General features: G+C 36.1%; 1 protein-coding gene, 1 long non-coding RNA gene and 1 other non-coding gene across 22 annotated transcripts in view; 2 read left to right on the plus strand and 1 right to left on the minus strand.

The window, feature by feature from the left end:
• The first annotated feature begins 2,572 nt into the window (after window positions 1-2,572).
• Window positions 2,573-2,643, plus strand: TRNAG-CCC (transfer RNA glycine (anticodon CCC)). The gene has a single exon. It is a non-coding gene; the product is annotated as a tRNA-Gly (tRNA).
• A 248-nt stretch (window positions 2,644-2,891) lies between these two features.
• Window positions 2,892-27,673, plus strand: part of TIA1 (TIA1 cytotoxic granule associated RNA binding protein) — a 32,956-nt gene continuing 8,174 nt past the window's right edge. Inside the window, exons 1-9 of one of the 20 annotated variants that reach the window (XR_009248521.1) lie at window positions 2,892-3,191; window positions 11,804-11,906; window positions 15,560-15,658; window positions 16,486-16,540; window positions 16,713-16,745; window positions 17,357-17,475; window positions 17,973-18,060; window positions 20,489-20,554; window positions 21,263-21,336. Coding sequence is in view for 16 of the 20 variants with exons in the window: in XM_058683811.1 (XP_058539794.1) it covers window positions 3,166-3,191; window positions 11,804-11,906; window positions 15,560-15,658; window positions 16,486-16,540; window positions 16,713-16,745; window positions 17,357-17,475; window positions 17,973-18,029 (492 nt within the window). In the remaining 4 variants the exon portion in view is untranslated. Of the gene's footprint in view, window positions 3,192-4,663; window positions 4,769-11,803; window positions 11,907-15,559; window positions 15,659-16,485; window positions 16,541-16,585; window positions 17,476-17,972; window positions 18,061-19,235; window positions 20,555-21,262; window positions 21,339-27,673 lie in introns of those variants that run through there. The other 19 variants (XM_058683811.1, XM_058683810.1, XR_009248520.1 and 16 more) reach the window with 19 other exon arrangements.
• Window positions 22,411-23,000, minus strand: LOC131484957 (uncharacterized). Its single transcript, XR_009248523.1, has 2 exons — window positions 22,745-23,000; window positions 22,411-22,601 (listed from the first exon to the last, which is right to left on the minus strand). It is a non-coding gene; the product is annotated as an uncharacterized LOC131484957 (long non-coding RNA).

The following is a 27,673-nucleotide window of genomic DNA, read 5'->3' on the forward strand; positions in this document are numbered from 1 at the left end:
AAGTTGAGTTCAGTTTACTATGGACTCTTCCCTATTGCAATAGTATATTACTGATTAAAAGTAAAACTTTAGTGCTGGCTTTGCTTATTTTTTGACAACACTTCAATCTATAATTCTGCCACTGCTCCATGTTTTTTTAACATTTTTGAAAATACCTTGAAAAAATTCATTTTCATACCTTCTTCCTTCCTCACATCTAACTTTTTTCTTATTCTACATAACCTAAATAATATTTACTATCTGTTAGGGAAGACAGGAAATTCAGAAGCAATATAAGAAGAGATCAACATATTTGTCAGATGGCAAAAGATAGAATTTTAAAAGTTAAAAAAAGTAATACATGAGAAAAATAGCGGTCACTAATATGACAGTCAAGATTGTCAAGAGCAAACAAAAAGAGCTCTACAAATTGGTAAGAGGTAAACAACTCAATATAAATACAGCCTATATAAATAGGCATTTCACAAAAGACAAAGCAAGTGCCAATGATTAAAAAAAAAAACAAAACACATGTATGCAAATGTGGAGGTGTGGAGTCAGTGGGAAATCTCTATCTTCCTCTCAATTTTTTTTTAAATGTCCATTTATATTTGAGAGAGAGAGAGAGAGACCAGAGCATGAGCAGGGAAGGGGCAGAGAGACAGAGAGACACAGAATCCGAAGCAGGCTCCAGGCTCTGAGCTGTCAGCACAGAGCTCCACACAGGGTTCAAACCCACAAACCGTGAGATCATAACTGGAGCCACCCAGGCACCCCCCCAATTTTTTTTAATAAAGTTCTTCAAAAAATGAAATACATGTAAAGAGATATTCAACTTCAGTAGTAGTTTAAAAATGCAAATTAAAACCAACATGTACAATTTTTCATCTATCATATTAGCAAAAATTAATAAGACTAATACCTCAATGAAAGAGAAAACAGAGTGGAATGGATGAGCTCTCCGGAACTGACTTTTAAACATTGTTGATGGGGGTGTCAATAACTAAAACCTGTTAAACACAGTTATCTGTTTTATAAATATATATATATGTATATATATATATATTATATGTGTAATATATGTATATATGTTATATGTATAAATACGTATGATATATAATATATTATACGTATATATATTATATTATATGTATAATATACGTATATATAAATATACCATCTAATTCAAAAATCCCACATTTGGGAAACTATTCTAAAGAAATAAAAGAATCAGTTATAAGGATATAGGTACTAGGATGCTTACTGCAACATTGTAGTAGAAAAACAAGACAAAACAAAAGCAGGAGTAACCTATTATATGTATTTTATATATAAATTTATATTTATATAATATATAAATTAACAATATAAATTTATATTTATATAATATATAAATTAACAAATATATATTTATATGACATAAATATATACTCATATAACACATAATATATAATAATTTAAAACTTACAAAACAACATAATAAATTTTTCATAAAGGTTTTAAAGTTTAAAAGATACTTGTGCTATATCCATACAATGGCATATTATTTGGCCAAAAAACAAATGAAGTATTGATACATGCTACAACTTGTATGAACCGTAAAAAGCATTGTGAAAGAAGCCAGTCACGAAGAACCACAGGTTGTATGATTCCATTTATATGATATTCCCAGGATAGGCAAATCTGTAGCAATAGATTAGTGAGTAGGAAGTTGGATGGGGTGGGGGATAGAGAGTGATAGCTAATTTATAAGAATTTTGTTTTTGGAGTAATGAAAGTGTTCTAAAATTGATTATAGTAATGGTTGCACATCTTTGTGAATAAACTAAAACCACTGAACCGTATACTTCAAATGGGTGAATTATATCACAAAAAGCTATTTTAAAAATACTACCCACTATTAACTCTTGTCTTATTCATCTTCAAAAGACTAATATTTAATATCTTTGTGTAAAATGAAGAATGTGCCACGGATTCGAAAGACAATTCCAAAAATGTAAATCTTAGGGTGTAGCCTAAAGAAACTATTCTAAAGAGGATACCAGTTTTTGGATGTGTACATTCTCCTACGTTTAAAAATATCTCACAAAAATAAACAAATATAAAAATATTTCACATAATTTATAAAATGCAACACGAAATGTTTAATGACTACACTGAACCACATCTCAGAGTCCTAATTTTTCCGCCTCCTTCGAGGAGGACTAAAATTTATATATCTTCAGATTCATTTGGTTCTAGGATTATTTGACCGATTTGCATTAAGTAAATCTTTCTTAAGTATTTTCCAAAGTGCATTGAATATACCAAGGAAATGAAAATATCTGAAAATATTTTCCTGGTTCTCAAAAATTTGGTTAACATCAAGACAAATTATTTCTAATGCGCATTTAATGAACAATAATTTAATGGAAATAGGAATCCCACTCAACTGTATTGGGATGAGAGAAGACAATATCCTTTTTTATAACGATGAAAAATAGCAGACTGTAGACCCTTATTATTATTTTTGAATGAATAAACATCCTCATGTAGGAACAAATGCTTGCTTGTAGAAAGTTCTAAAATACTTCAGCAAGGTAGACGGCCACCAGCGCCGCTGGTGTAGTGGTATCATGCAAGATTCCCATTCTTGCGACCCGGGTTCGATTCCCGGGCGGCGCACACAGCTTTTGCTATGAGATGATTTGAACACTGTCACTCTTTTCTTCCTCGGGAAACTCTTAGAATTTTTAATTTCCAAGAAGATTTCTCTTTATTATAACTCACTGTTGAAACATTCAAATTTGGAACCGTATGACAAAAAACTACACAAGTCCCGAAATAGTTAATCCTTACGCCTGCGCAGTCTGAGACATCCCTAGTGTCGGCTAGAAGAGCGGCTGCGCAACAAGTGAACCTATGGATTGAGGGAGGTTGAAAGTGCAAGATTATTCTGCGCCTGCGCGGCCCGGGTCACTTCGCTGGCTGCTCCTAAACTCCCGGCTCGCCGCCATCTTGTATTGGGGCTTCATTGTTCGCGTTGCGCCAGGGGGTTTAGTGTAATTGCCGCGGAAGGCGTAGACGGAGTAGCCTCCGGTCAGCCGAGAAACCCCGCTATTCCGCAGCCATAGCCGCTCAAAAGATTTGGGAGGTAGTAAAGGGTAGGGAGCTGGACCCGGAGGCGCCGCCGCGACAGCAGCAGCCATGGAGGACGAGATGCCCAAGACTCTGTGAGTCTGGGGCAGCGATGAGGGGGGCGGGATGGTGGTCGTCCCGGAGGGAGGCCTCGGCTCGGCGCGCTCCCCAGCCTATTGTTCTCTGTGGACTCCCAGATATCACGGCTCTTCTCCGTAGCGCACACCTGGATGGTTAGAGACCCAGCCCCGGGCTGTGAAAGGACAAGGTGGAGGGAGAGGGGCTCAGCCCTCTGAATTAATCGCATCGCCTGAGCTACACCATAGCGTGGCCTTTGGCCCCGCCACGGGCCGTCTGTGGTCGTAGGCCTGGAGAAAAGACTTTTTCATTCAAACCTTTTTTCAGAACTCCGTGAACCTTTCTCTTTGTCCCATGCTTTCCTTCTCTGTTTTTCCCGCTCCCCCCACCTTCTTCATTAACCTCTTTTGATCTCTATAGCCGTCTCTCTTTCATTTCACTTTGATTTCCTCCAGAAACTCTCCTCTTCCTTTCATTTGCTTCTTGTTGATACCTTTTCTCTTGAGGCTACTTGTGCTCAATTTTTAGTGAGATAAACTTTATTGTTGCAGTTGCCAGTTGGAAAAAAGCCAAATAGTTTTCTTTAACCTCTCTTTGGCTTTCCTTTTGTAGTGCCCCTCCCCCGACCATAAAGCCGAAAACCCAACACCGTAAGGATTTGGAAACTGCTTTTTTTGAAATGGAAATCTCACCCGGAGGTGTATATAGCTCTCGACTGAGGGGAAATGGATTTAATGCATTTTTATCATCGCTTGCTACTTTGTGATTGACATGTTGGCTGAACAAGCGGGCAGATTTTTTTGAAGCAACAGTTGATAAATACCTTAACAGATTTAGTCACCTCTGAGATTTGTTAGTGTTAAATGATCTCAGCTGGGGATATTTTCTTTGTCACGTTGCTTCCCCCACAGCGTTCTCCTTTGTTTTTCAAAGTATTCTCTGAAGAGGTGATTTTGCCTTTGTTGCTTTTCCCGAAAAGAAGAAAAGGCCTGATGAATTTTTGACCTGGCTTTTTGTTTTTATTTTTAGAATACTGGCGATTTGAGAACTCCATGCGTTAAAAATACAATTTCAGGTTTCTTTCTGAAACTTTGTAGATGTTACAGTTGTGACGAAAATTGATCGATTATTTTTTCACCACCAAAAGTGTTTCCGTTTTTAATCTGTGAGAACTATAGTTACACTTGTTTTCTTAAGAGATCAGTACACTTTTTGCTAGTTTATCTGGTAATCTGTTACTTTGAATATCTTCTTAATATGATGCAAGAATTATTGCAAAAAGCAAGGGTGTCCCTTGTTTTTTTAAAGATTGTAGATTAATATTCCTTAAAAAACTATTAGCCTCATAGGCTTTATGGAAACCGTTTTTTCCTCCTGCCTCTTTGCTAGAAGTATGATAGCCAGCAGCATATTGGATTAAGCACTGCTCATCTTTTATAATGTCTTTAAATTTAACATTCTTACATTATTTTGAAATTTTTAATTTCAGAAACTGCCAGAAATATCTGGGAACTTAACCTTTTTATTACGTTGATTTGGGAATATCAAATAATGAAGACAACTTCAGCTTTCTCAGGCCAGTCTACAAAAGCAGGTAGTTAAATTGTACTAGTATGGGGACAGGGGACCAACCATTGCAGGAGAAATAATGAAGGAAATTTTATTCAAATACTTACTGAATGCATATGATTGCTAGGTTCTTTGTTAAATGCTTTATATGCTTGTTTAATCTTCATCAGAACTCTGCAGTAAAAAGTTCATTTTTGCAGCTGAGGAAGAGCTAAGCTTAAAATTTAAGTAACTCACCCAGGGTCATACACCTTTTTGTTCATCATCCTGCAACTCTACTGTCCTCAACTCTTAACTCTTACTGCTAAGTGTGCTTTGTATTATTTACTAGAACACTCCATCCAAGAATCTTTTCCCTAAAGTAGTCCATGCTCTAACATTGCCTGTTATCTCCCTGGTTTCTACCTCCTCAACCAAAACTCCCCATTCTTCCAGTAAGACCAGTCTTGATTAAACATGAGTAAGTTAGTTAAATGCACAAGTTTTCCCAGCGGTGTTTTTACTTTTTATATAAAATGTTTGTTTTAATGATCCTGCAAGTCAGGGTCTTTTTAATATGTTCTTAGCACAGTATCTAGTCTGTGGTAAGTGATCACTACATTTGTTTTAAAAGCTGGTATAATTCCAAGCAATGAATCAAGATTTCCATTCTTGAGGAAAAGGTAGTCTAAATCTCAGTGTCATTTGTGTACCTAAGTGGCTCAGAGGAAATACCTTCATTTGCCGCAGATGAGCGTTCATCAGTGTTAACTTAGAGATTGCCAGTGTTCAGTTTCTTGTCAGCAGTACCTAGGAGACATTATGAGAAGTGGTTTGATTTGGGGTATATTTTGAAAGTAGAGCAACAGGAATTACCAAGAGACTGGAAGTGGGGTGTGAGAATGAAGTCAAAAATTAGTAGGTTTGTTTACAAATGTGTAATATCAGTCATCTAAAAAGTTTGGGGGCAGCTGGGTGGTTCAGTTAAGCGTCGTCTTGATTTTGGCCCAGGTCACGATCTCAACAGTTCGTGGGATTGAGCCCCATGTGGGCTTTGCACTGAGAGTGTGGAACCTGCTTGGGATTCTCTCCCTCTCTCCCAAAACAAATGAACTTTTAAAAAGTTAATTAAAAATGTTAGTTTGTGACACACCTGGTTGGCTCAGTTGGTAGAGCATGTGGACTCTTGATCTCTGGGTTGTAAATTCCAGCCCCACTGGGGTGTAGAGATTACTTTAAAATCTTAAAAAATGTTAGTTTGTTGCAAAATGTAAAAATGAGAACAGTCTTGAGAGCATGGGGTCTTAGGATGTCTTGAGGCACAGCTTTAGATACATTTATTCAGGCTGGTTTAGGTATATGGTCTGAACTCCCAAGTGAAGGAAGTGCCAGCTACTAAGAGGTCCAGGTATCAGAAAAGTGACAATTGTTAAGTAATAGGTTATGAAGCTGATGTATATGTACAAGCGTTTGCTGTTCTATGTGATTTCATAATTAGTAAAAGACACACACATTTCCTTCTGAATCAGCGTAACTCAGGCAAAATGGGATAATTATCTAGCAAATTGGAAATGTTCGATAGTAATTCTGAGAGTATACAGTTATCTCTTTGACAGATATTTACAGAGTACTTAAAATGTTCCAGGTAGGGCTCTCAACATAGATATATACTATGAATAAAAATGAGAATCTCTACTCTTAAGGAATTTGCTATTAGATAAAAACTTATTCATGTTTTTAACTCATTTACAGAAGCATCCTAGCAAATTCTGCACTTCGATACAATGTTTGCATGTCAAACCCAATACAGCATTCTGCTTCGTAAATTTTAACTGTAGGTTAAATTTTCTAGAGCTATACTAATAAAAATGAGTATTTTAAACATTTTGGATTCCAGTTTTGTAACTATTTGAACTTTATCAGCTTCGAAAATGTATATTAATTAAATTGGTGTGAAATCCTATCCCTGGCAGAACTGTTTAGTGTTAATTGGTAGCATTGATGACTTTTTCCATTGATTCTTCTCGAGTAGTTTTTCATTTTGAAAAACTTAAAACCCACAGAAAAGTAAAAAAAAAAAAAAAATACTACATTGAGGACGTAGGTACCTTTTTTGTGGATTTACCAGTTGCTAATAGCCAAATTTGCCTTATCCAAGTATATTTTTTGGATGAACCATTTGAAAAGACCTGACATTTCAGGCCTAAATGCTTTGCCATGTATTTCCTAAGAACAAGGGCATTGTCTTACATAGCCACAATACAATTTTCATATTAAAGAAACTATTTTGGTACACTATTGTTAGCTAATATATACAGTTCCTATTCATATCTATCCAGTTGCCCCAGGAAGACATTTTTTAGTCCATGGAAGTCTGTTTGCCATAACAGCTCTACACAGGATTGGCACATAATCTCAATGTTGGTATAATAAATATCAACATGGGATACTTCAGTCTACACTGTTAACGAGAAATCCATGGAACAGCTAAAAAGGGATAGTTTAATGTTTAAAAAAAAGCATTTGAAAAATAAAAACTTATATAAATGTAAGAAAATTACATTTTTGTTTAGTGGTCTAATAGACATGACAGAGAACCTTGGCTTACTGCTGCTCCAGTATCAATTTTTGTATCAGTTGGGATTTTTTTTAATGCAAGGAGCAAAAAATTTAAGCAGTAAAAGAATTTATAAAAACAAGCTATTGGATACTCCCACATTTGCAGGAAGGTTATGGAACCTGACTTAGAAAATGTTCAGGAAAGAGAGACTGCTGTCAGTCCACAAACTCTCAGGATGCTACTATCACATCCACTGAGAACCAGATACCACAGCCTCCACTTTCACTGGACATGGGACTCCACTGCTGTTTGCCACCAAAATGGATTTTCTTCAGTCTCTGCTTCTTTGTCTTCTGTTTGTCTATCTTTGTCTTCTGTTCTCAGGACTAGTTACTCTAATCAACCTCGCCTAGATCACATGCAGGGGAGACTACAAAACCATATCAAGACTTTCCGGCTTCTATAGAGAAGTGAGCCTCTGCCATAGAATGAGGATTTCTCTAAAACTAGGAAGCAAGATGTTTGGCAGCGCTCCCCAAAAAATAAGTAACCAACTACACATGTAACTTAAATCTGTGCTGTTAATTGGAAATCCTCTTGGCTTCAGTAACAGAGTAGTATGTGACAAAGTATGGAACAGCTAAAGAAACTAAATGAGAATGAATTTTGTAAAGTATGGCGTGTTCTACAAACTATAAGAAACTTGTTTATTTTTCCATTGAAAGTATCATGAGTATAAAAAGGGTCTGCAGATTTTAAATTTGGGCTTTCTGTTTCAGATTAATATTTATTTAGCAAATAGATTTGGAAACATTAAGCTGCTAAAAATTTGAAGTAGGTAGGTATTATTTTAACTTATTGTTAAGAAGCAAAACTAATATGGGTTATTTTTATTTGCATGAGGAAGAAAAATATTTTGCTGTTTGATTTGTTTGATATGAAAATGTTATATATGTTACTTGCAGTTTATTTTAATGGTGTTGAAGATTGAGAGCAAGTTGTTTGTGTAACTTCTCCTAAAAAGCATTTCTCTAAACAGGTGTATGTAAAATTTATATGTAAGAGGCTCCTGGAGCTTACAGTAAGCAGCAGTCTGCATTAAATAAACAATTGTAAAGCAGTACAAATCCCAGTGCTTTTTAAAGTAGCTTTTTTAAAAAATTACATATCTTCAAAGTAGGTAATATCACTCAGAATATATCTCAGGAAATTGGACAATTTTGGGAAGAGTAGATGATAGCATTTTGGTTCCCTAAATACTGCCCGCTTGTCACTAGATTATCTAGCTTTAGGAGAGTAGATGGTAGAATTAAATTTTCGGAAGAGCCATTTTTTTTTTTCATTTAGACATATGCAATCCTAAGATTTTCTTATAGCTATGAGTCAGGTGAAAATAGGCATAGAAGAGTTGAAAAGATGGTACAGAGTTCTCACATAACCTTCACCCGGCCTCCTTTAATGTAGAAATCTTACAAAACCATGGTATAGTTATCAAAACTAAGAAATTGGCGTTGGTACAATACTGTCATTAACTACAAGATTTATTCCAGTTTCCTCAGTTTTTCTACTAATGTCCTTTTTCTATTCCAGGATCCAATCCAGGATACTACATTGCATATAGTCGTCTCATCTCTTCACTCTCCTTTAATATGTGAGGAGGAGATGTCTTTCATGACTGTGGCATTCTTGAGAGGGTTTCTCCCACTATACAGTGACTACTTTTTTTTTTTTTTTAAACACTATTCATTAGAATTGAGTCACTAAGACTAGCCTACACTCAAGAAGAGTGAAATTAAGCTTCACTTCATAGAGGGAGATGTGGATATACATTAAGAGAACCGATTCATTGGTTAGAACCAATCATTAAATATTTCAGAGGAGATACTTTGAGGCTCTACACATATTCTATTTCTACTTAAAATTTTCATCAAGTAAAAGATCCATGGGTGGATCTTGCCAATAGCAGTTATTACTGTAGTGGTTTAGTGGTGATTTCCCTCATTCCTTCTACATTTATTGATTAGAATTCTGCAAGAAAAAGCTAACCCTCCTCCCCAAATCTAGGTTACAGTCAAGGATTAGTCATTGTATTTGGTTGTCCGTGTCTTTCAAAAAAATTTTTTGTTTTCATTTTATTTATTTGAGAGAGAGAGAGCCAGCATATTCATCAGGGAGAGGGGCAGAGGAAGGAGAGAGAGAATCTTAAGTAGGCTCCATGCTCAGTGTGGAGCCTGACATGGGTTTGATTCCATGACCCTGAGATTATGACCTGAACTGAAATCAAGAGTCCCGACACTCAACTGACTGAGCCATCCAGGTGCCCCTCAAGTTTCTTTTCATCAAGAACAGCCCACTCTTTTTAATATTTTTAGGACTATTTATTTATATATTTTTTAAGAGTCAGACACTTAACTGAGCCACCCATGCGCCCCTAGGACAATTTTTAAATTATTATCATTGTTTATTTTTTGAGAGAGGACGCACGTGTGCACGAGTTGGGGAGGGAAAGAGAGAGAGACAGGGTCTGAAGCAGGCTGTGTGGCGTTAGGGCACAAGCCATGAGATCTTGACCTGAACCAAAGTCAGATGCTTAACCAACTGAGCCAAGTGGGCACCCCAGGACAACTTTTTTTTTAAAAGAGATCAAACGGGCACCGGGGGACTCAGTGAGTTTAAGTGTCCGACTCTTGATTTCCACTCAGGTCTCATGTCCGCACAGGTCATGATCCTGGGGTCATGGGATCGAGAGCCCTGCATTGGGCTCAGCACTGAGCATGGATCCTGCTTAAGATTTCTCTCTCTCTCTCTCCCTTTGCCTCTCCCCCATGCTCATATGCGTGTGGTCTCTCTCTTTCCCTCTCTCTCTCAAATAATAAATAGATCAAACAAGCTGTCTTATATAATACTTCATATCTGAATTTGTATAATTGTTTTATATGTCCAATGTTCTATAAACTTAGGTCTGAATTTAACCTTGACTAGATTCAAGTTAGTTTATTTGAATACTTCATAGGTGATACTGTGTAATTTATATTGTACAACACAACACAATTTCTCGTCCATCCATAAAATGATTTAAAGTTTTGATCACTGGCCCTCAGTGGTGAAACAGCCAAAGCTCTCTCTTAGGGTAGAGTTTTCCCTTTACAATGTTAAGTAATCTGTGTTATAACTTTGGGACCCTGCAAATACCCATTTTCACACCATCCTTTCATGTAATGGTTTTGCATCCATTAATGATTCTTGCCTGACTTAATCATTTCAGTAGGGCTTACGCATTGTTTACTAATTTAATTCTCTCTACACTTATTGACCAGCATTTTTCTGTAAATGAGAGTTTCACCCTCATCAACTAGAGCTATTAGATTATACCACACTGGAGTTTCTACTCAGGGCAAGATGAATGCTAAATTCCTTCCCTTTAATTACCGATGTTCAGGAAGAGGACCTGATGTAATAGCCTCTGATACTGGAAAAATTGTTGTTGGGTATAGATGTTGCTGTTGATTTTTGAGTATCATTACCTGATCTTTAAATGTTGTTCATTGTTTCTGAGGACTCAGTCCTTCTCCCTTTGCCATTTTAACCTATTCCAGTGCTTTTGTGGTAAGCACTAAATACATGTCTATTGAACGAGTAAATGGAAGAAAGGAATTGAATCTATACTTTCTGGCATGTGTGGATGTTTATTTTTCTGGGGAGAAAAATGAGCAATTACAGTTGTTGGGAGACGCTTTCTGATTTCAGAAGTGATAGACCTCCAACTCTTAACATATCTAGAAGTAATCTCATTTCAAAATCCCATTTTTAAAATTTCTTTAAACCCTTTAAAGATTATCCCAGTCATGTGGTCCTGTAATACACCATTTACATTAATTACGTTTGTTAGTCACCAAGGCATATTATCTGTTAAAAGTCTCCTGGAATCCTCCTCCCTGTTTACTTCACTGATTAGTAATATTCATTGGAAGATTTCCCATCCCTTCGTGACCATGTGCAACAGGTGCTAAGTGATTTACCCATGATTTTTCAAAAATACATTGTGTAAACCAAGTATTGGTTGGACAGTATAAGGGGAATTGTGTGAATTAAAAATTGAGGAAATTTTAATGTTCTCAGTAATACTGTAGAAGTAGAACTAACTGCAAAGCTTCCCAAAATCAATTGTATAAAATATTCTACACATCTAATAATTCATTTGAGATTTTTTAAAGTGTATCTTCCTAAGGTAAGCCTACAAACTTAGAAACAAAGAACAGGTTTAATTTGCAAAACCTTGACTAAACACACATACATAAGATTCTCCTCTACTAGTGGTGTCAATGTATTTACAAGTAACATGTCATACATCTGCTTTGAAAGAAAATTTGAAGTTCTCACAAACTTAGAATCTCTTCCTAATAGTGTAGTTTAAAGCAGAGATCTACCTATTCTCCAAATTTCTTTTTCAGTAAGCAACTTTAGAAACCGATGCAAAAGAAGCAAATTTAAAATGGTAAGTTGTTTTTCTTTGTGTTTCAGATATGTCGGCAACCTTTCCAGAGATGTGACAGAAGCTCTAATTCTCCAGCTCTTTAGCCAGATTGGACCTTGTAAAAACTGCAAAATGATTATGGATGTAAGGGTATTTTACTTAGTTAACTCTCTTCTTTTTTATTTTTTTATTTTTATTTTATTTTTTTAATGTATGTTTATTTTTGAGAGACAGAGTATGAGCGAGGGCAGAGAGAGAGGGAGACGCATAATCTGAAGCAGGCTCCAGGCTCCGAGCTATCAGAACAGAGCCTAACGTGGGGCTTGAACTCAAGAACAGTGAGATCATGATCTGAGCCAAAGTCGGACGCTCAACCAGCTGAGCAACCCAGGCACCCCAGCTTTCTTCTTTTTTAATACATAATTTAAACCCATGACTTCCAGGAATTTTTTTTAAAGAATAGTTTTATTTTTATATTTTTAAATATGCTCTATATCCAACATGGGACTCTTGAACTCACAACCCCAAGGTCAAGAGTCACATATTCACCCAACTAAGCCAGCCAGATGCCCCTCCTCCATGAACTTAGTTTATACAAAGGCGCCTGGTTGGCTGAGAAGAACATGCAACTCTTGATCTCAGGGTTGTGAGTTTGAGCCCCACATTGGGTATAGAGATTACTTAAAAAAAATAAACTTAAAAAATAAAACCTGCAAGGTCATTAAAAAAAAAAATGAGGCACCTGGCTGGCTCAGAAGAGCACAAAACTCTTGGTCTTGGGGTTGTGAGTTCAAGCCCCACATGTGGTGTAGAGATTACTTAAATAAATGAAACTTGAGGAAAAAAATTAGGTCGTATAGTCTAAATTCCTAGTAACTTTAATATCTTTGAATCAGTCTTAGCTAATGAGTTTAATTTGTTTTACTAATAAATAAAGGAAGAAGAGAATGGAACTAATCATTTCCTGAGCAGATGACAACTATAGTAGGTTCTTGTTTTGTGCACTGATGCATCAGCATTGTTTTATATGCGGTGTCATTGGCTAATCTGGAAAATCAGTTATTACAATTACATTGAGAAATTAGGTCAAAAATAATAGGTTGTGAAAGTGGGTTTTTTTGTTTTTTTATGAAAGTGTTTTTAACTTTTAAAATGTCATGATTCAAGCTTTTCTTGCATGGTGGCAGTTCCCATCGATCAGACCATAATGTATAGAAAAAAACATTGAATTCATTCATCTGTGATTGCTGTTAACCCTGAAGCATAGTATGCATAAAAAGGCAAGTCTGGGGCACATGGTTGGCTCCATCACTTGAGCATAAAACTTGATTTCGGCTCAGGTCATGATTCCAGGGTCATGGGATTAAGTCCCACTTTGGGCTCCACGCTCAGTATGGAGCCTGCTTATGATTCTCTCTCTCCTGCCCCTCTCCGCTACTCTTGAGTTCTCTCTCTAAAATTAAAAAAAAAGACTGAATTCCAGTCTATTCACACTGTTGGACGGGTGTTCATATTTATGAATGTTATAGTCTTTGGAATATGAAGGCTGATAGTGTGAATGCTTAGGTTCTTTTTATGTAAGAAATACAGTTTTTTCTGGGTACAGATTAAGTAAAATGAAGATACTTTTTCATTTGATTACACTTAAATGTAAGCTGTTTTTTCTGATCACATTCTGATGCCTGACAACACTGACCTTTCTAATAGAATTACCATTAAGTGTAGCATTAGTTTGAATTATGCAATTTTTAAAACATTTTTATATTCTCTGATTTTTTTTTAAGTTTTATTTATTTTGAGAGTGAGAGAAATGCGGCGTGGAGGGGCAGAGAGAGGGAGAGAGAGACAGAGACAGAGAGACAGAGAGAGAGAATCCCAAGCAGGCTCAGCCTTGTCAGCACAGAGCCCGATGCAGGGCTCAAACCCACGAACTGTGAGATCATGACCTGAGCCAAAACCAAGAGTCAGACGCTTAACCGGCCACCCTGATATTTTTAAAAAGTCAAAGCCACCCTGATGTTTTTAAAATAAAATAATGATTGTCTTGTGGTTGCCTCCTTACTCTAACGTTTTTACAAATCCTTGCCAATTACTTGTTTAAAAAATTGTGCTTGAAACAAAATAGTATATTTCTTTAGTGTCATTCTGGTCTTTTGAATTAGTTTCCTATTTTAACAATTATACTTAGATTATGGAAATAATTAAAAAATGGACTCTAAAGTCATATTTTCCAGATAGGTATAAAATAGGGGTGTTTTTCTGCCGCTTTAATTTACAGTAAAGCATCCAAGCTTCACCTATTATCAGACCTCAGATACTTGAAACATCAGAAAAGAAGAGAATTTTTAAAAGACTTCTAAGCAGGCAAAAAATTGTCAAAAAGTCCACATTCTTTTTGTTTTTTTGTTTTTTAAGTTTATTTATTTTGAGAGAGAGTGAGAAAGAGCAGGGGAGAGGCAGAGAGAAGGGGATAGAGTATCCAAAGCAGGTTCCATGCTGGCAGCAGAGAGCTCAGTGCAGGGCTCGAACTCCCGAACGGTGAGATCATGACTTGAGCCAAAGTTGGACACTTAACCAACTAAGCCACCCAGACGTCCCCCACCCTTTTTTTTTTTCCACAGAGGGAGAGCATGCAAGCTGGGGAGAGGGGCAGAGAGAGAGAGAGAGAGAGAGAGAGAGAGAGAGAGAGAATCTCAAATAGGCTCCACACTCAGCACAGAGCCCAACTCAAGGCTTGATCCTGCAACCCTGGTATCATGACCTAAGCCAAAAGCAAGTCAGATACTCAACCGACTGAGCCACCCAGGCGCCCCAGAAAGTCCATCCACATTCTAAGATCTAAAAACTTCCTTTACCAGAAAACCTCTTTAGTTTTCAGAGCCTGAAACAGGTTTAAAAAGGTTGGGTGAGATTTTCTACTTAGCAAATTAGAAGTAGTAAGGATATATGTGTGTTTATAGCAATAAAAGGTAACACATAACAGGGAAGGGAGAGAAAAGATCATTAAAAGCCAGCACTGAGAAACCATGAGTCTGGTCAAACTTAACTAATGTCTGTAGCATAAAAAAATAATTATATGATAAGAAATGTGTGTTTAGCTTATATATCCATCCATCTGTAAGTAGGACACTTAATCATTAATACAAAATTCAATTATACGTAGTAGTATAGTATAACCTGTTGAAGAAGATAATTTGTTTTGTTTTGTTTTAATGTTTATTTTTGAGGGGGTGCCTGGGTGGCTCAGTTGGTTAAGTATCCGATTGACTCAGGTCATGATCTTGTGGTTCATGAATTCAAGCCCCATATTGGGCTCGTGCTGACAGCTCAGAGCCTGGAGCCTGCTTCCGATTATGTGTCTCCCTCTCTCTCTGCTCATCCACTGCTTACGTGCTCCCTCTCTGTCTTTTTCAAAAATAAATAAACACTAAAAAGAGAAGGTTTATTGTGGGGGGGTGTGGGCTCACATTGAGGAGGGACAGAGAAAGAGGCAGAGGATCTGAAGTAGGCTCTGTGCTCAGTGCATAGCTGGATGTGGGGCTCGAACTCACAAACTGAGATCATGATGTGAGCCAAAGTCAGAGGCTTAACCAACTGAGCCACCCAGGTGCCCCAAAGAAGATAATGTTCTATAAAATTACTATATTTCATTTTTTAAGTGTTTACTTCCTTATCTGAAGGTTTACTTATAGAATGGACCCTTCATTTTCCTTGGCCTAATTATTGAGATCTACAAAACTTTACGTAATTCCAAGGTAATAAGAGTGTACAACTTAAATTTGACTTTTGTGTTTCTTCAACAGACAGCTGGAAATGATCCATATTGTTTTGTGGAGTTTTATGAGCATCGTCATGCAGCTGCAGCGCTAGCTGCTATGAATGGGCGGAAGATAATGGGTAAGGTAAGCTGTCATAATTAAAGAAGGTGACTTGAGGGATGTCTTGGTGGCTCAGTTGAGCGTCTGACTCCTGATTTTGGCTCAGGTCATGATCCCAGGGTTGTGGGGTTGAGCCCTGTGCCCAGCTCCTTACTGAGCATGGAGCTTGCTTGGGATTCTCTCTCTCTCTCTCTCTCTCTCTCTCTCTCTCTCTCTCTCTCTCTCTCCTCTGTCTCTCTCTCCTCTGTCTCTCTCTCCTCTGTCTCTCTCTCTCTCTCCTGTCTCTCTCTCTCTCTCTTTCTCTCTTTCTCTGCCCTCTCCCCCACTTGTTTTCCCTTTCTCTCTCAAAGTGAATGAATGAATGTGACTTGAAAATTTTTATTGCATGCACTTTTGTTTATCTTTTGGAAGTGCTATATTCACATTATAGCAAAAGGTCACATTTAATATTTGAAAGATGGGATTAAGCTTTTAGAGGACATGTTTATGTTGGTATTCTTCATGGTGCCTCACACATGGTACATACTAAAATATTCGTTGAATTACTCAAGCTTGGATGAAACGTCTAGAACTTTGGATAGTAATAGGGAAGAATAAAAGGAAAGAATTTATTGTTACTTTAGATAAGAAAGGTTAGTTGAATGTTAACAGAAGTACGTAAGATTAGGATTTGCCAACATTTGCACAAGTGTAGGTTAAAAGATAAGTATTAAAACTGACCAGAACTGGTATCCCCTTGAATGTTTCATCTACAACATATACTTTTCTATGTGTTTATAGATATAAATCTTGTTAATAACTGATTTTGAGCTTTATTTTTATGGAGTATAAATGTTGAAAATTTTTTTTAGGAAGTCAAAGTGAATTGGGCAACAACCCCCAGCAGTCAAAAGAAAGATACAAGCAGTAAGTATATTTTATACTCTTTGAACGTTTGTTTTTATTGTACACAGTAGTTTTATTATAAAGCATATAAACATCATACATGTTTGCAGTAATGTTTTGATCGTTATCCTAAGATATGATTGAATGTGTTTGTGTTAATAAATTTAAGAACAAATCTAATCTTTGTCATCAGGTAGTACCGTTGTCAGCACACAGCGTTCACAAGGTAATTGTATCTTCTTAAACATAAAATGAAATCTCTTGAAAGGGTATTCACTAACCACTTGAAGTTTTTTTGTTTGATACCGGGGGGAGGTGGGAGGGAGGAGGTCATATTTCTGTTTGTCTCTCAGGCAATATTTTTCCCCCTTCTTCCCAGTGTTGACCAAGTGTGGCTTGTCCACTACTTTGGTGCTATTTCAAGCTCTCTGACCCCCTTGGTAGCAGCTGATGCCTTAGAAATACTTTCACCAACTAAAGGGCAAGATACCCTGCTTCCTTGAGGTCATGGTCTGTGCTTCATACCCAGATCTTCTGATTGCTTGAGTTGCTCCTGAAACTGTGTTTCCCAAATGGCAATCCAATATGTTGCTTAAGGCCTGCCAAATGGGGGTAACTTTTCTTTCCAAATATACTTTGTCAAAGTTGATGTATGTGTTCCTTTAAAGTGTTGATCCAACTATTTTGTATTTTTAAAATGTTTCCTTTTTTGTGAACATTGTCTTTTAAAAAAAAAAAAAAAAACTTCACATATGGGATCGTTATTTCTCTCCAATGCTTTTTTAATGGTTCTGATATAAAGTGAAGGGATTACTGTTTTCATTCTGTTGCCTTCAGTCTTAGTTCACTTGCACATGGATTCACATAAACTGAATGGTGTAATGTCTGGGCAACCAAAACTGTTGGCTTTTGAGAAAACTGTCAAATACTTTAACATCAAACTGTTGCAATGCAAGGTATTTCTTTGATTGTTCTTCACAAAATATGGTTAAACCAAGTATATCATGTAGTTAGCTTCAGCAGATTGTCTTAACTGAGGCAAATCTAGTCTACGTATCTCACAGTACCACTATTTTATTTTAATTTTAAAACTTTAATGTAGTGGTAAACTGGATAAATGTAAATAATTACTATTAGAATGGTAATTAAGTCATTAAATTTTTTTGCAAAACTTATACTAGTTTATTGTCTTAGACCAGTGTAGTCATTGGCTGTAAGTAGAAATAGAATTGTCAGTTTCCAGTTAGATATGTCACAGTCTTTAAGAGAATCTTTCCTATATTATGACCTTGATTCATTATGTGTAAAATTGATAGAATTTGTATAGACATAGGATAGTGTTAAACTTTTCTATAATCCATAAATTAAGATTACTTTATTGAATAAATTTTAATATATTTTAAATTCTAAAATTTTATTTTTCTTTTCACTTCCCTTCCTTCCCTTTTATAAGATCATTTCCATGTCTTTGTTGGTGATCTCAGTCCTGAAATTACAACTGAAGATATAAAAGCTGCTTTTGCACCATTTGGAAGAATATCGTAAGTAACAGAAGATAAACTTAAACTGATTTTAATTAGAAACAGTCTTATGTAGAAGTAATTTGAAAATCTGTTATGAATTTTGGACATTAATTTTTTAACATTTGAATATAATACATTTCGTTTAGAGACTATTTAAGCAGTTTATAGCCCAAGACTGTTTTCCCATTGATAAATAAATCTTCGGTCTTCAATTCTTTTAAAATCCTTTTTCAGTTAGCATGAGCTCTTAAGAGACAAATTTGCTATTGTACACATTGTTTCTTTTATATAAGTGTCTTGCTAACTTGGTCATAATCTTTAGTAACCTTGTGCTGTGACTAAGGTATTTGGACCGTTGGGGCACTTCTATGATACCATGCATTTTGTGTCAATATATTTTAACAAAAAGAAACCTTAACAATTGACCCTAAAAAGCAGTTGTTAAATGTTAATCCCCAGGTATCTACTCTTTTGTGGTTGTTGTTACTGTTAATAATAATGCCTTTATGTATTTTGTGTAGCACTGTCTTGCTTGCATTTGTTATTAATCATACAGTTTAGGCCCTTTGTAAATAGCTCACTGAAGGTAGTGTTCATCATAAGAGAACTTCAGTATTTTGAAAAGCATGCCATAATACAGTAAGAATAAGTTGATTACAGTATTTACTTATAGGTGCTTGTTGAATTTAGAAAACAGATTTTTGGGATTTCTCGTTGCTTTATTATTTTTCTAGCTAGAAAGAGTAGTAAAAAGGGCATGTTAGCTTTGGTTTAGTTTGAGAAACACACCAACAGCAGAGATGAAAAGATGAGGAGACTGGAAAATAAATGCCAATAGTATTGGTGGTAGATTTGGAGAGTTTTCATTTGAAGAGTTGTAGTTCGTTGGTAGGATGAAAATCAACAGTGAACATGGAATGGCCGGAAGATTAGGGTTTATAAATGGACTCTTCTGTTGGGCAACATTTTTCTTTGTGAGAACTGATTAGGAAAATAAGTAAAGTCCTAATTTACTGATTGTTCCTTTTAATCTATCTTAGGGTTTTCATGATGGTTAGCTTGCTTTCAAATATCTAGACTGGAAGGTCTTAACCTGTGGCCTCTCAAAAGCTCTATAAATCTCTGTATACAAAATTTTGTGTTTGTTTTCATTTTGGTATGGAGTATCTTTGTAAGTTTTATCCTATTTTCAGAGTAGTCACAGGACCATAAAAGGATTAAAGAAGGATTAAAGAACCCTGATCTAGATCTTTGCTGCTTCTTCCTTAGAGAATCCTTTCAGAAATAAGTAAGACTTAAATATATTTCAAGGCTAACATATCCTGAAACTTAACTTTAAGAAGAAAAAAATTTTCTAACATTTTAACAGATTCAAACAGCTATTTTATTAAATGCTTTGATTTTGGTTGAAGTAGCTTCTGTGAAAACATGGGGATTTTAGTTTGGGATTAGATAGATTGTTTAACAATCAGTGATTTTCAGTTAAATGACATTCAAATTTTAATAATTTCATGACTTTAATCATGTATCAGTAATTTCTTTTTGTTAAGTATGTTGGTATAATAATTATAGTCTAGATTTTCTTATGATTAACCATAATTATTGATGTGTGTGTGTGTGTGTATTTGTGTGTGTGTGTGTATGTATATATATATATATTTTTTTTTTTTTTTTTTTTTTTTTGGTAAGTCCTTTCTTTATAACTTATAGATGATAATTTTAATTTGAGGTAACATACAATGTTTAAGTTTTAGGCTACCCAAGGAGTTAGCGTTCCTAAATTTAAAAGAACCATTCTCAGTTGGTAGCATTATTTCCTTTTTCTGTTAAAGGAGATAAATATATATTGAAAGGTTCTCGTCGTGATAGTCAGGTATTCTCTGTAGAAATCCTACAACAGTGCTCAGTTTATAGATGGTGTGCAGTAAGTGGTGGCCTATTAGAATATGTAGTATAAAAGATATAGTACTTTTGTGCCCTAATTTATACAGTTTATATTCCTTGAGTTTAGAGTAGTTTAACAAATTTTGCTATAGAAGTGAATCAGCTACCAAATTAAATGCATGTGTACCATACCGGTAATTTAATATAAGTATTTTTTCATATTGAGAAGTGACTTGCATTAGTTTTCCCTTTCACCACCACCTCTTTGTCATTTTGACTCTAAACACTTAATAAATCACTTCTAAATTGATCGAAATGTGCTTATGTATACTTTAATATAAAATTATATTGCATGGCTTTCTGACTTGGGTTTTTGTTGTGAAAGTGCCTGTTTTGTTCATGTGTCCTGAGAGAACAAGCATTGTGACATACCTGGCTAACTTAAAAGCAGATTGCCTGTGAAGCACAATTTGAGTCCAATTTTTTGAGGTATGGAGTTTTAGCTATCATGGCTGGGTTTTTTTACTCAATCTCAAATAATAGGGCTCTGGTTATTTTGCAGAGTATCTCTGAAGAATGGACAGAATTGCCCTGGCTAACTACAAGCTACGGTTCACAGTGGATAAATGTTGGCGTGCTTTTTTACTTTCTGACTTTTTAAAATTTTGCTTTTATATCTTGTAGTTTCCAATCAATCTTATATGATTGCTATTTTAAAATTCAGTATAAAATCTTTTCTTATATAGTTTAAAACTAAAGTGTGTGTCTACTGTTTTTCTTCAATGATTTAGCATTTCTGAAAACATCAAGTTCTCAAAATTTACCCATAGTCCAAAAGGGGGGTGTCAATTGATCTGAGAAAATGAAGTAATTTAATTAATTTAGGAAATATACAGCTTTTCATTCTTTCAGTTTCCAGTTTTATATTTTAATTTTTTAATGATTAGGTAGTATGTGGTATCAAATAGAAAATTATAAATTGCATGGTTAAAGAAAGCCATTCATCTAATGTGCCTGTGAACCCTATAAATGGTTAAGCAATTTCATATGAATAGCTGCTTTTACCATGCTTAAGATTTGAAAGTTTAAAAACTTTTTGAAGTGGGAGGCAGTTTTTGTACAGTATATACATATATGTTTAAGTAGTTATTGATTTGCATGTTTATAAAGCCTCATTTGCTAATACATGATAAATGTTATAGAATAAAAAGGTGAATATTCATTAAAGGTTCATTTTAATGAAGATGAAACATAAAAATGAGTTGTGTATGACATTCTCACTTGATACACAGAGGAGAGTGTGTAAACCTAAACTTCTGATTATTTCTGATTTCAGAGATGCCAGAGTGGTAAAAGACATGGCAACAGGGAAGTCTAAAGGATATGGCTTTGTCTCCTTTTTCAACAAATGGGTGAGCTCAATTAAAAAGTGCATGTGCGGTCCTTTAAGAGTAAAGAATAAAAGTACTCATTTTGTTTTAATGATTTTATTTCATCTGCCATTTGCTCATTTCACTGATAATTAATGCCTTCACAAGAGGGTATCTTTTTTTTCCTGTTTGGTCATTTATTCAGCATTTATTTAGCACCTGATATATGCGAAGTACTGATAAAATGTTTTCAGAATGTAGAAAGTAGAGATGTTTAAATTGTCAGCCAAAGGTAGATATTGAAAATCTCATTTACTTAGTTAATTCATTATCTCCCTGTTTTGTATTCTCATGATAATTTAAAAGTAACTAATAACGTTTTCTGTGTTTGCTTCATATATATGAATATGTATAGCTTTTGATTATTGTAAATTGATTTTTATATATGTTATTTTACTGATTTCTCTTAGTTGTAGTAATTTTCCATTGGTTCTTGTGGGGTTTTTTTGTTTTTTATGAATTTCTAAAATGTAAAATTCTATTATCTGCAAGTACATACAATTTTATCTAAAAAAGGTAACTCATTAGGGCACCTGGCTGGCTCAGTCAGAAAGCCAGGGGAGGAGTTTGAGCCCCACATTGAGTACAGAGATTACTAAATAAATAAATAAATAAATAAATAAAATGCTCCAGTTGGTGGGAACTTTTAAAAAATTATATATTAATGTACTTGAAAATGTCTTCTCATTTTTTTCCTTTAACAATCATTTACTGAGCACCAATTTGCATGCACTTGAAATTTTCAGGTTTTGTGGAAAAGGAAGGATAGTGCAGTTTGTCAAATGAGAGGCAAGGGTAGGGTAAAGGGAAACCCTTTAGTGTGACAGCTGGAAGAAATCTTTGACATATCCTACATACAATGTAATCATGTGCTGTTGTTTTTAAAAATAATACACACACATACACACACACACACACACACACACACACCATGGAAATCTTTCCGTAACCAGTAATTATAGAACAATATAAAGAAGCTCTATAATTACTAATTATGGAAAGATTTCCCTGGTAAATTAGATGAAGTTCATTTGTGTTAAAAAAAAAAAAAAACAACAACAACAAAAAAAACATGCATTTGTTGGGTATCTGTTCTAGCAGGGATAAACAAAAAACTTGCTGTAGTTTCCTATTTGGCGGTAGGAAGTAAGAGGCAAATGGAGGGCAGAGTGGGAAGCTTCTCACATTATACTGTTTGAATATTGAACCTTGTAAATAGATTATAAATTCAAATAAATGATTTACCTGTTTTATTTTTTTTTATTTTCTTTTTTTCCGATGCAAAAGCAAAAGAGCCTTTATTCGAGCTAGCTCGAGCTCGAGCTCAATCCCCTACCTGCACCGATGCAGCAATGCAGCAGTGAGATACCAGGGAGAGAGCGATTTACCTATTTTAGTGTAATAACTCAAGATTCAAAATAGTTAAATGCCAGAGATATCACACTTCAGAAATACAGGGGTGAATCGTGGGAGAATATATATGCACTGGAATATATGCTAAGATTTCATTAATTTTAGATCTTAGTGTGTTGCTTTTATGTTACAACTGTCATTCCGAAGATAAGTAACAGAAACACTACTTTCTGTATAAGAACGCCTTAGGGAGTTAAAAAAAAAAAAAAGAATGTCTTAGAAAATGAGCAAGCAGGGGCTCCTGGCTGCCTCAGTCTGGAGCATGTGACTCTTAATCTCATGCAAGATTAAGTGAGTTCGAGCCCAATGTTGGGCATAAAGTTTACTTTAAAAAAAGTTTGAAGGAAATGAGCCATTAAGAGTTTTTGATAGGGGCGCGTGAGTGGCTCAGTCTGTTAAGCGTTCAACTTCAGCTCGGGTCTTGATCTCACGGTTCGTGGGTTCGAGCCCCGCGTTGGGCTCTGTGTTGACAGCTCATAGCCTGGAGCCTGCTTCGGATTCTGTCTTCCTCTCTCACTGCCCCTCCCCTGCTTGCACTCTGTCTCTTTCTCTCTCAAAAATAAATATTAAAAAAATAAAAGTTTTTGATAGTATGCAATGTATTTTAGGAATATTTTTCTTTAATAAACGAGTTATATGAAATAGATACTTTATCATTTCTTAATGGCTTCCGGTCAGGTTTATGACCATGTTACTGTGCCAGTTTCTTCTGGGTTTTAAAAAATACATCTGTTTGCAGTTATGCCAAATATTGTCAAACTTTCTAGTTATTCTGTCTGCTTACAGTGGAACTAATGTCTGGTTATTCCTCACAATGAATTCTTACTATCCAGATATTTTCTATAACAGCTTGCAACCATTTTGCCCAGAATTTATTTTCTAAATCAGAAATCTGCCTTAACAATGTTTACATGGCTTGCAAGTTTGGGTAAGAGAATGTAGAATGTACTGCAATTGTATCTCAGCTATTCATAGTAACATCATATTTTGGGATATGTTCAAATGTGTTATGCAGTGTAGCTGTCATCTTCCTTTCATGAAGTGAAAATGTCTTCTAAGAAAGTAGGTAAACCTGTGAAGAAAGTGAGTAAGCCTGAGAGGTCAGGGAAAACCCATGTATTAGAAGATAACTTGAAAATGGTAAAGCAGGGGCACCTGGGTGGCTCAGTCGGTTAAGCGACCAACTTCAGCTCAGGTCACGATCTCGCGGTCCGTGAGTTCGAGCCCCGCGTCGGGCTCTGGGCTGATGGCTCAGAGCCTGGAGCCTGTTTCCGATTCTGTGTCTCCCTCTCTCTCTGCCCCTCCCCCGTTCATGCTCTGTCTCTCTCTGTCTCAAAAATAAATAAACATTAAAAAAATTAAAAAAAAAAAAACAAAATGGTAAAGCATATTGAGAGGTAAAAAGATAAAAGTTCTGTCATATGCATATGTTACCTACCAAATTTAAGAAGTTTTTTATGTAAGATGAGAAAATAACAACCAAGAGTGTTGTTGGTTTCGAAAGCTTTACTGTTTTTGTTGTTGTTGAATTTTTTTTGTTAACGTTTATTTATTTTTGAGAGACAGGAACAGAGCTTGAGCGGGGGAGGAGCAGAGAGAGGGAGACACAGAATCCGAAGCAGGCTCCAGGCTCTGAGCTGTCTGTACAGAGCCCACCGTGGGGCTCGAACTCATGAACTGCGAGATCATGACGTGGGCTGAAGTCGGATGCTTAACCAACTGAGCCACCCAGGCGCCCCCCCTCAAAAGCTTTACTGTTAATCATAGCATCATATTTAGGAAAGGTAGAAAAATACTTGATACCATGGGTTGATAGCCACAATTAGTATGAGTTCCTTGGAGGATTGATATATAGGATTTTAATATTTTGTGCTGTTTTGGGGAAATAGGTTGAGGGCTTTGGTGGACTAGGAACTAATTTTTTCTATTTGAGATTATGGCATATAAACCCCTACTATGTAAAAATCACTAATCATATTTAAAATAAAAGAGAGTCAGAATATCTATATATGGCCTCTGGAGTCAGCCAGAGATGGATTTGTATCCTAATAGCCATTCCTATGGTATGTTAACTTTGAGGAAATAATTTCATTTCCTAAGTTAGTATTTCAGCTTCTGTAAAATTTGTGTTATGTGATTGGCAGTGCTCTGGTGTTGTGAAGTGCCACAGCCCTAATTGCAGTTACCCCCAACTCCTTTGCCTCTCTTCTTATGTTGGCTGTTTTAGGGACAATTGCCAATACCGATGGAATGTAGCTTTTCTGCCTACTCCGAAGTAACTAAATACTGCTAAAGAAAAATTGAGTCCGCTGGTTTTACTTCTAATTTAACACTGAACACATTTTAAGTGAGTGCATGGTACTATCTTTGTAAACCTGTTCTTTAGTTTGACTTCCCATTGTTTGCTGTCTCTTCCTGTCTCCTCAAATATTCCTTCCCCTTCTCCATCATCACCCAAGCTGACGACTTTATGTTTCACTGAAAAAAATAGAAACTATCATACAGGAATTCCCTCAGCTTTCAACCACCAAACCTTCATAGAATTCATCCACCTTCCTTTTCCTCTATTACAGTAGAAGATATGTCCTCCCTGTAAAAGGCCAAATCCCTCACAGTTGGGATCCTGCCTCTCTTGCCTTTTCAGGGACTTTGTTCCTATGCTTATTCTTTTGTTTTCCTACTATAGCTTTATTGAGGTATAAGTCACATACCATAAAATCTACTTGTTTAATGTGTATAATTCAGTTTTTTTAGAATATTCACAAAATTATGCAACTATCACAATTTTAGAATATTTTCAATACCCCAAAAAGAAACCGTCGCTGTCCTTTTCCCTCTATGCTCTCACTTCCTCAGCCCTGAACAACTTTTTTTTTTTTTTTTAAGTTTGTTTATTTTGAGAGCGAGTGCTAGCAGGGGAGGGGCAGAGAGAGAGGGAGAGATCCCAAGCAGGCTCTTCACTGCCAGCAGAGTCCAACACAAGACTTCCAACTCATGGACCATGAGATCATGACCAAGCCAAAATCCAGAATCAGATGCTTAACTGACTGAGCTACCCAGGTGCCCCAGCCCTGAGCAACTATTAATCTACTTTCTATGTATATAGATTTCTCTGTTTCGAACGTTTTCTGTAAACAGAATTGTATAATATGTTCTTTGCTATACTCTTGTCCTTTGTCATCAGTCTTTCCCTTTGTTAGATCATTCCCATCGACCAGAAAACATGTTCTAGTATATATTAATCAAAACCACACTTGGGGCACCTGGCTGGTTCAGTCGGTAGAACGTGGGTCTCTTGATCTTGGGGTCATGAGTTCGAGCTCCATGTTGGGTGTGGAGCCTACTTGGAAAAAAAAAAAAAAAAAACTTGATTCCATATCCCTTTTCCTGCTGTGCTTCTATTTCTCTGCCGTAATTTAGAATCAAACTTCTCAAAAGATTTGTTTCCATACTGCTTTCACTTCATCTCCCATTCACAACTGTCTATGCAAACACATGCACATGCCATAAAAAGTTTCTTCCTTCTCTTATGAGTAGTTTTGTTTGTTTTCTAGGGCTGCTGTATCAAAGTACCATAAGCTGAATGACTTAAAGCAACCAAAATTTACTTTCTCAAGAGTTTTGGAGGTAGAAGTCCAAAACCAATGCTGTTGTCATGGCTATGCTCCCTTTTAAGACTCTGTGGAAGAACATTCTCTTCTTAGTTTCTAACAGTTGCCAGCAATCCTTAGTATCCTTGGCTTGTAAATACATAAGTCCAGCCTCTGCCTTTGTCTTCACATAGCCCTTTTAAGTTTGAGAGAGCGCATCCAAGCGAGAGGTAGAGAGAGAGTGAGAGAATCCCCAAGCAGGACTCAATCCCATGAGATCATGACCTGAGCCAAAATCCAGAGTCAGATGCTTACTGACTGAGCCACCCAGGCACACTAAACTTTTTTTTTTTTTTTTAAGTTTATTTATTTATTTTGAGAAAGAGAATCACAAGCAGGCTCCTGTTATCAGCATGGAGCCTGATGTGGTGCTCGAACTACAAACCATGAGATCTTGACCTGAGCCGAAACCAAGAGTCAGATGCTTAACCAACTGAACCACCCAGATGCCCCTGTCTTCTCCTCTTCTGTTTTTAAATTTTTTTAAATGTTTGTTTATTAGAGAGAGGGGGAAAAAAACAGGAGTGGGGGAGGGACAGAGAGAGAGAGAGAGGGAGACACAGAATCCAAAGGAGGCCCCAGGCTCTGAGCTGTCAGTACAGAGTCCAATGTGGGGCATGAGCTCACGAGCCATTAGATCATAACCTGAGCTGAAATTGGATGCTTAACCGACTGAGCCACTCAGGCACTCCTCTCCTCTTCTTATAAGGACATCAGTCATACTGTATTTAGGACCCACCCTGATCCAGGATGATCTCATCTTAACTAATTCGTCTGCAAAGACCCTATTTCCAATTTTGATCACCTTCACAGTTGGGGGAGCAGATGGTAGTTAGGACTTTATATCAATTAAAGGGACACAGTTCAACCCACAACAGTTAGCATTTCATGAATTGCAAACTGGTAAGTGTGGTAAACAATGTGTGTTTCTTTTTAAGAATATGCATTTCCTTTTCATGTATCTCAAGAATAGCCTTTAGCCTTGAATCTGTTTCTTCTTTCATGGTAGATAAAGCCTACTTTTGACATAACAGATAAGAATTGTACCCCATTTACTTTTCAGTCCACTGTAAGCTGGCTTTTGTTCTCATTCTGTACCAACAGTACTCTTTTCAGGTTTACTGCTAGATTTCTATGTCTTTGGCTCTGTGACAGTACACTTTTGTCAGTTTCTTCCTTTCATCACTGGGAACTTCTTAATCACCTTAGCTAGTAATTTTTTCTTCACCTAGTTTTCAGATTTTGTTGTTTCTC

This window comes from Neofelis nebulosa, chromosome 9, assembly GCF_028018385.1.
Source record: "Neofelis nebulosa isolate mNeoNeb1 chromosome 9, mNeoNeb1.pri, whole genome shotgun sequence".
NCBI classification, from domain to species: domain Eukaryota; kingdom Metazoa; phylum Chordata; class Mammalia; order Carnivora; family Felidae; genus Neofelis; species Neofelis nebulosa.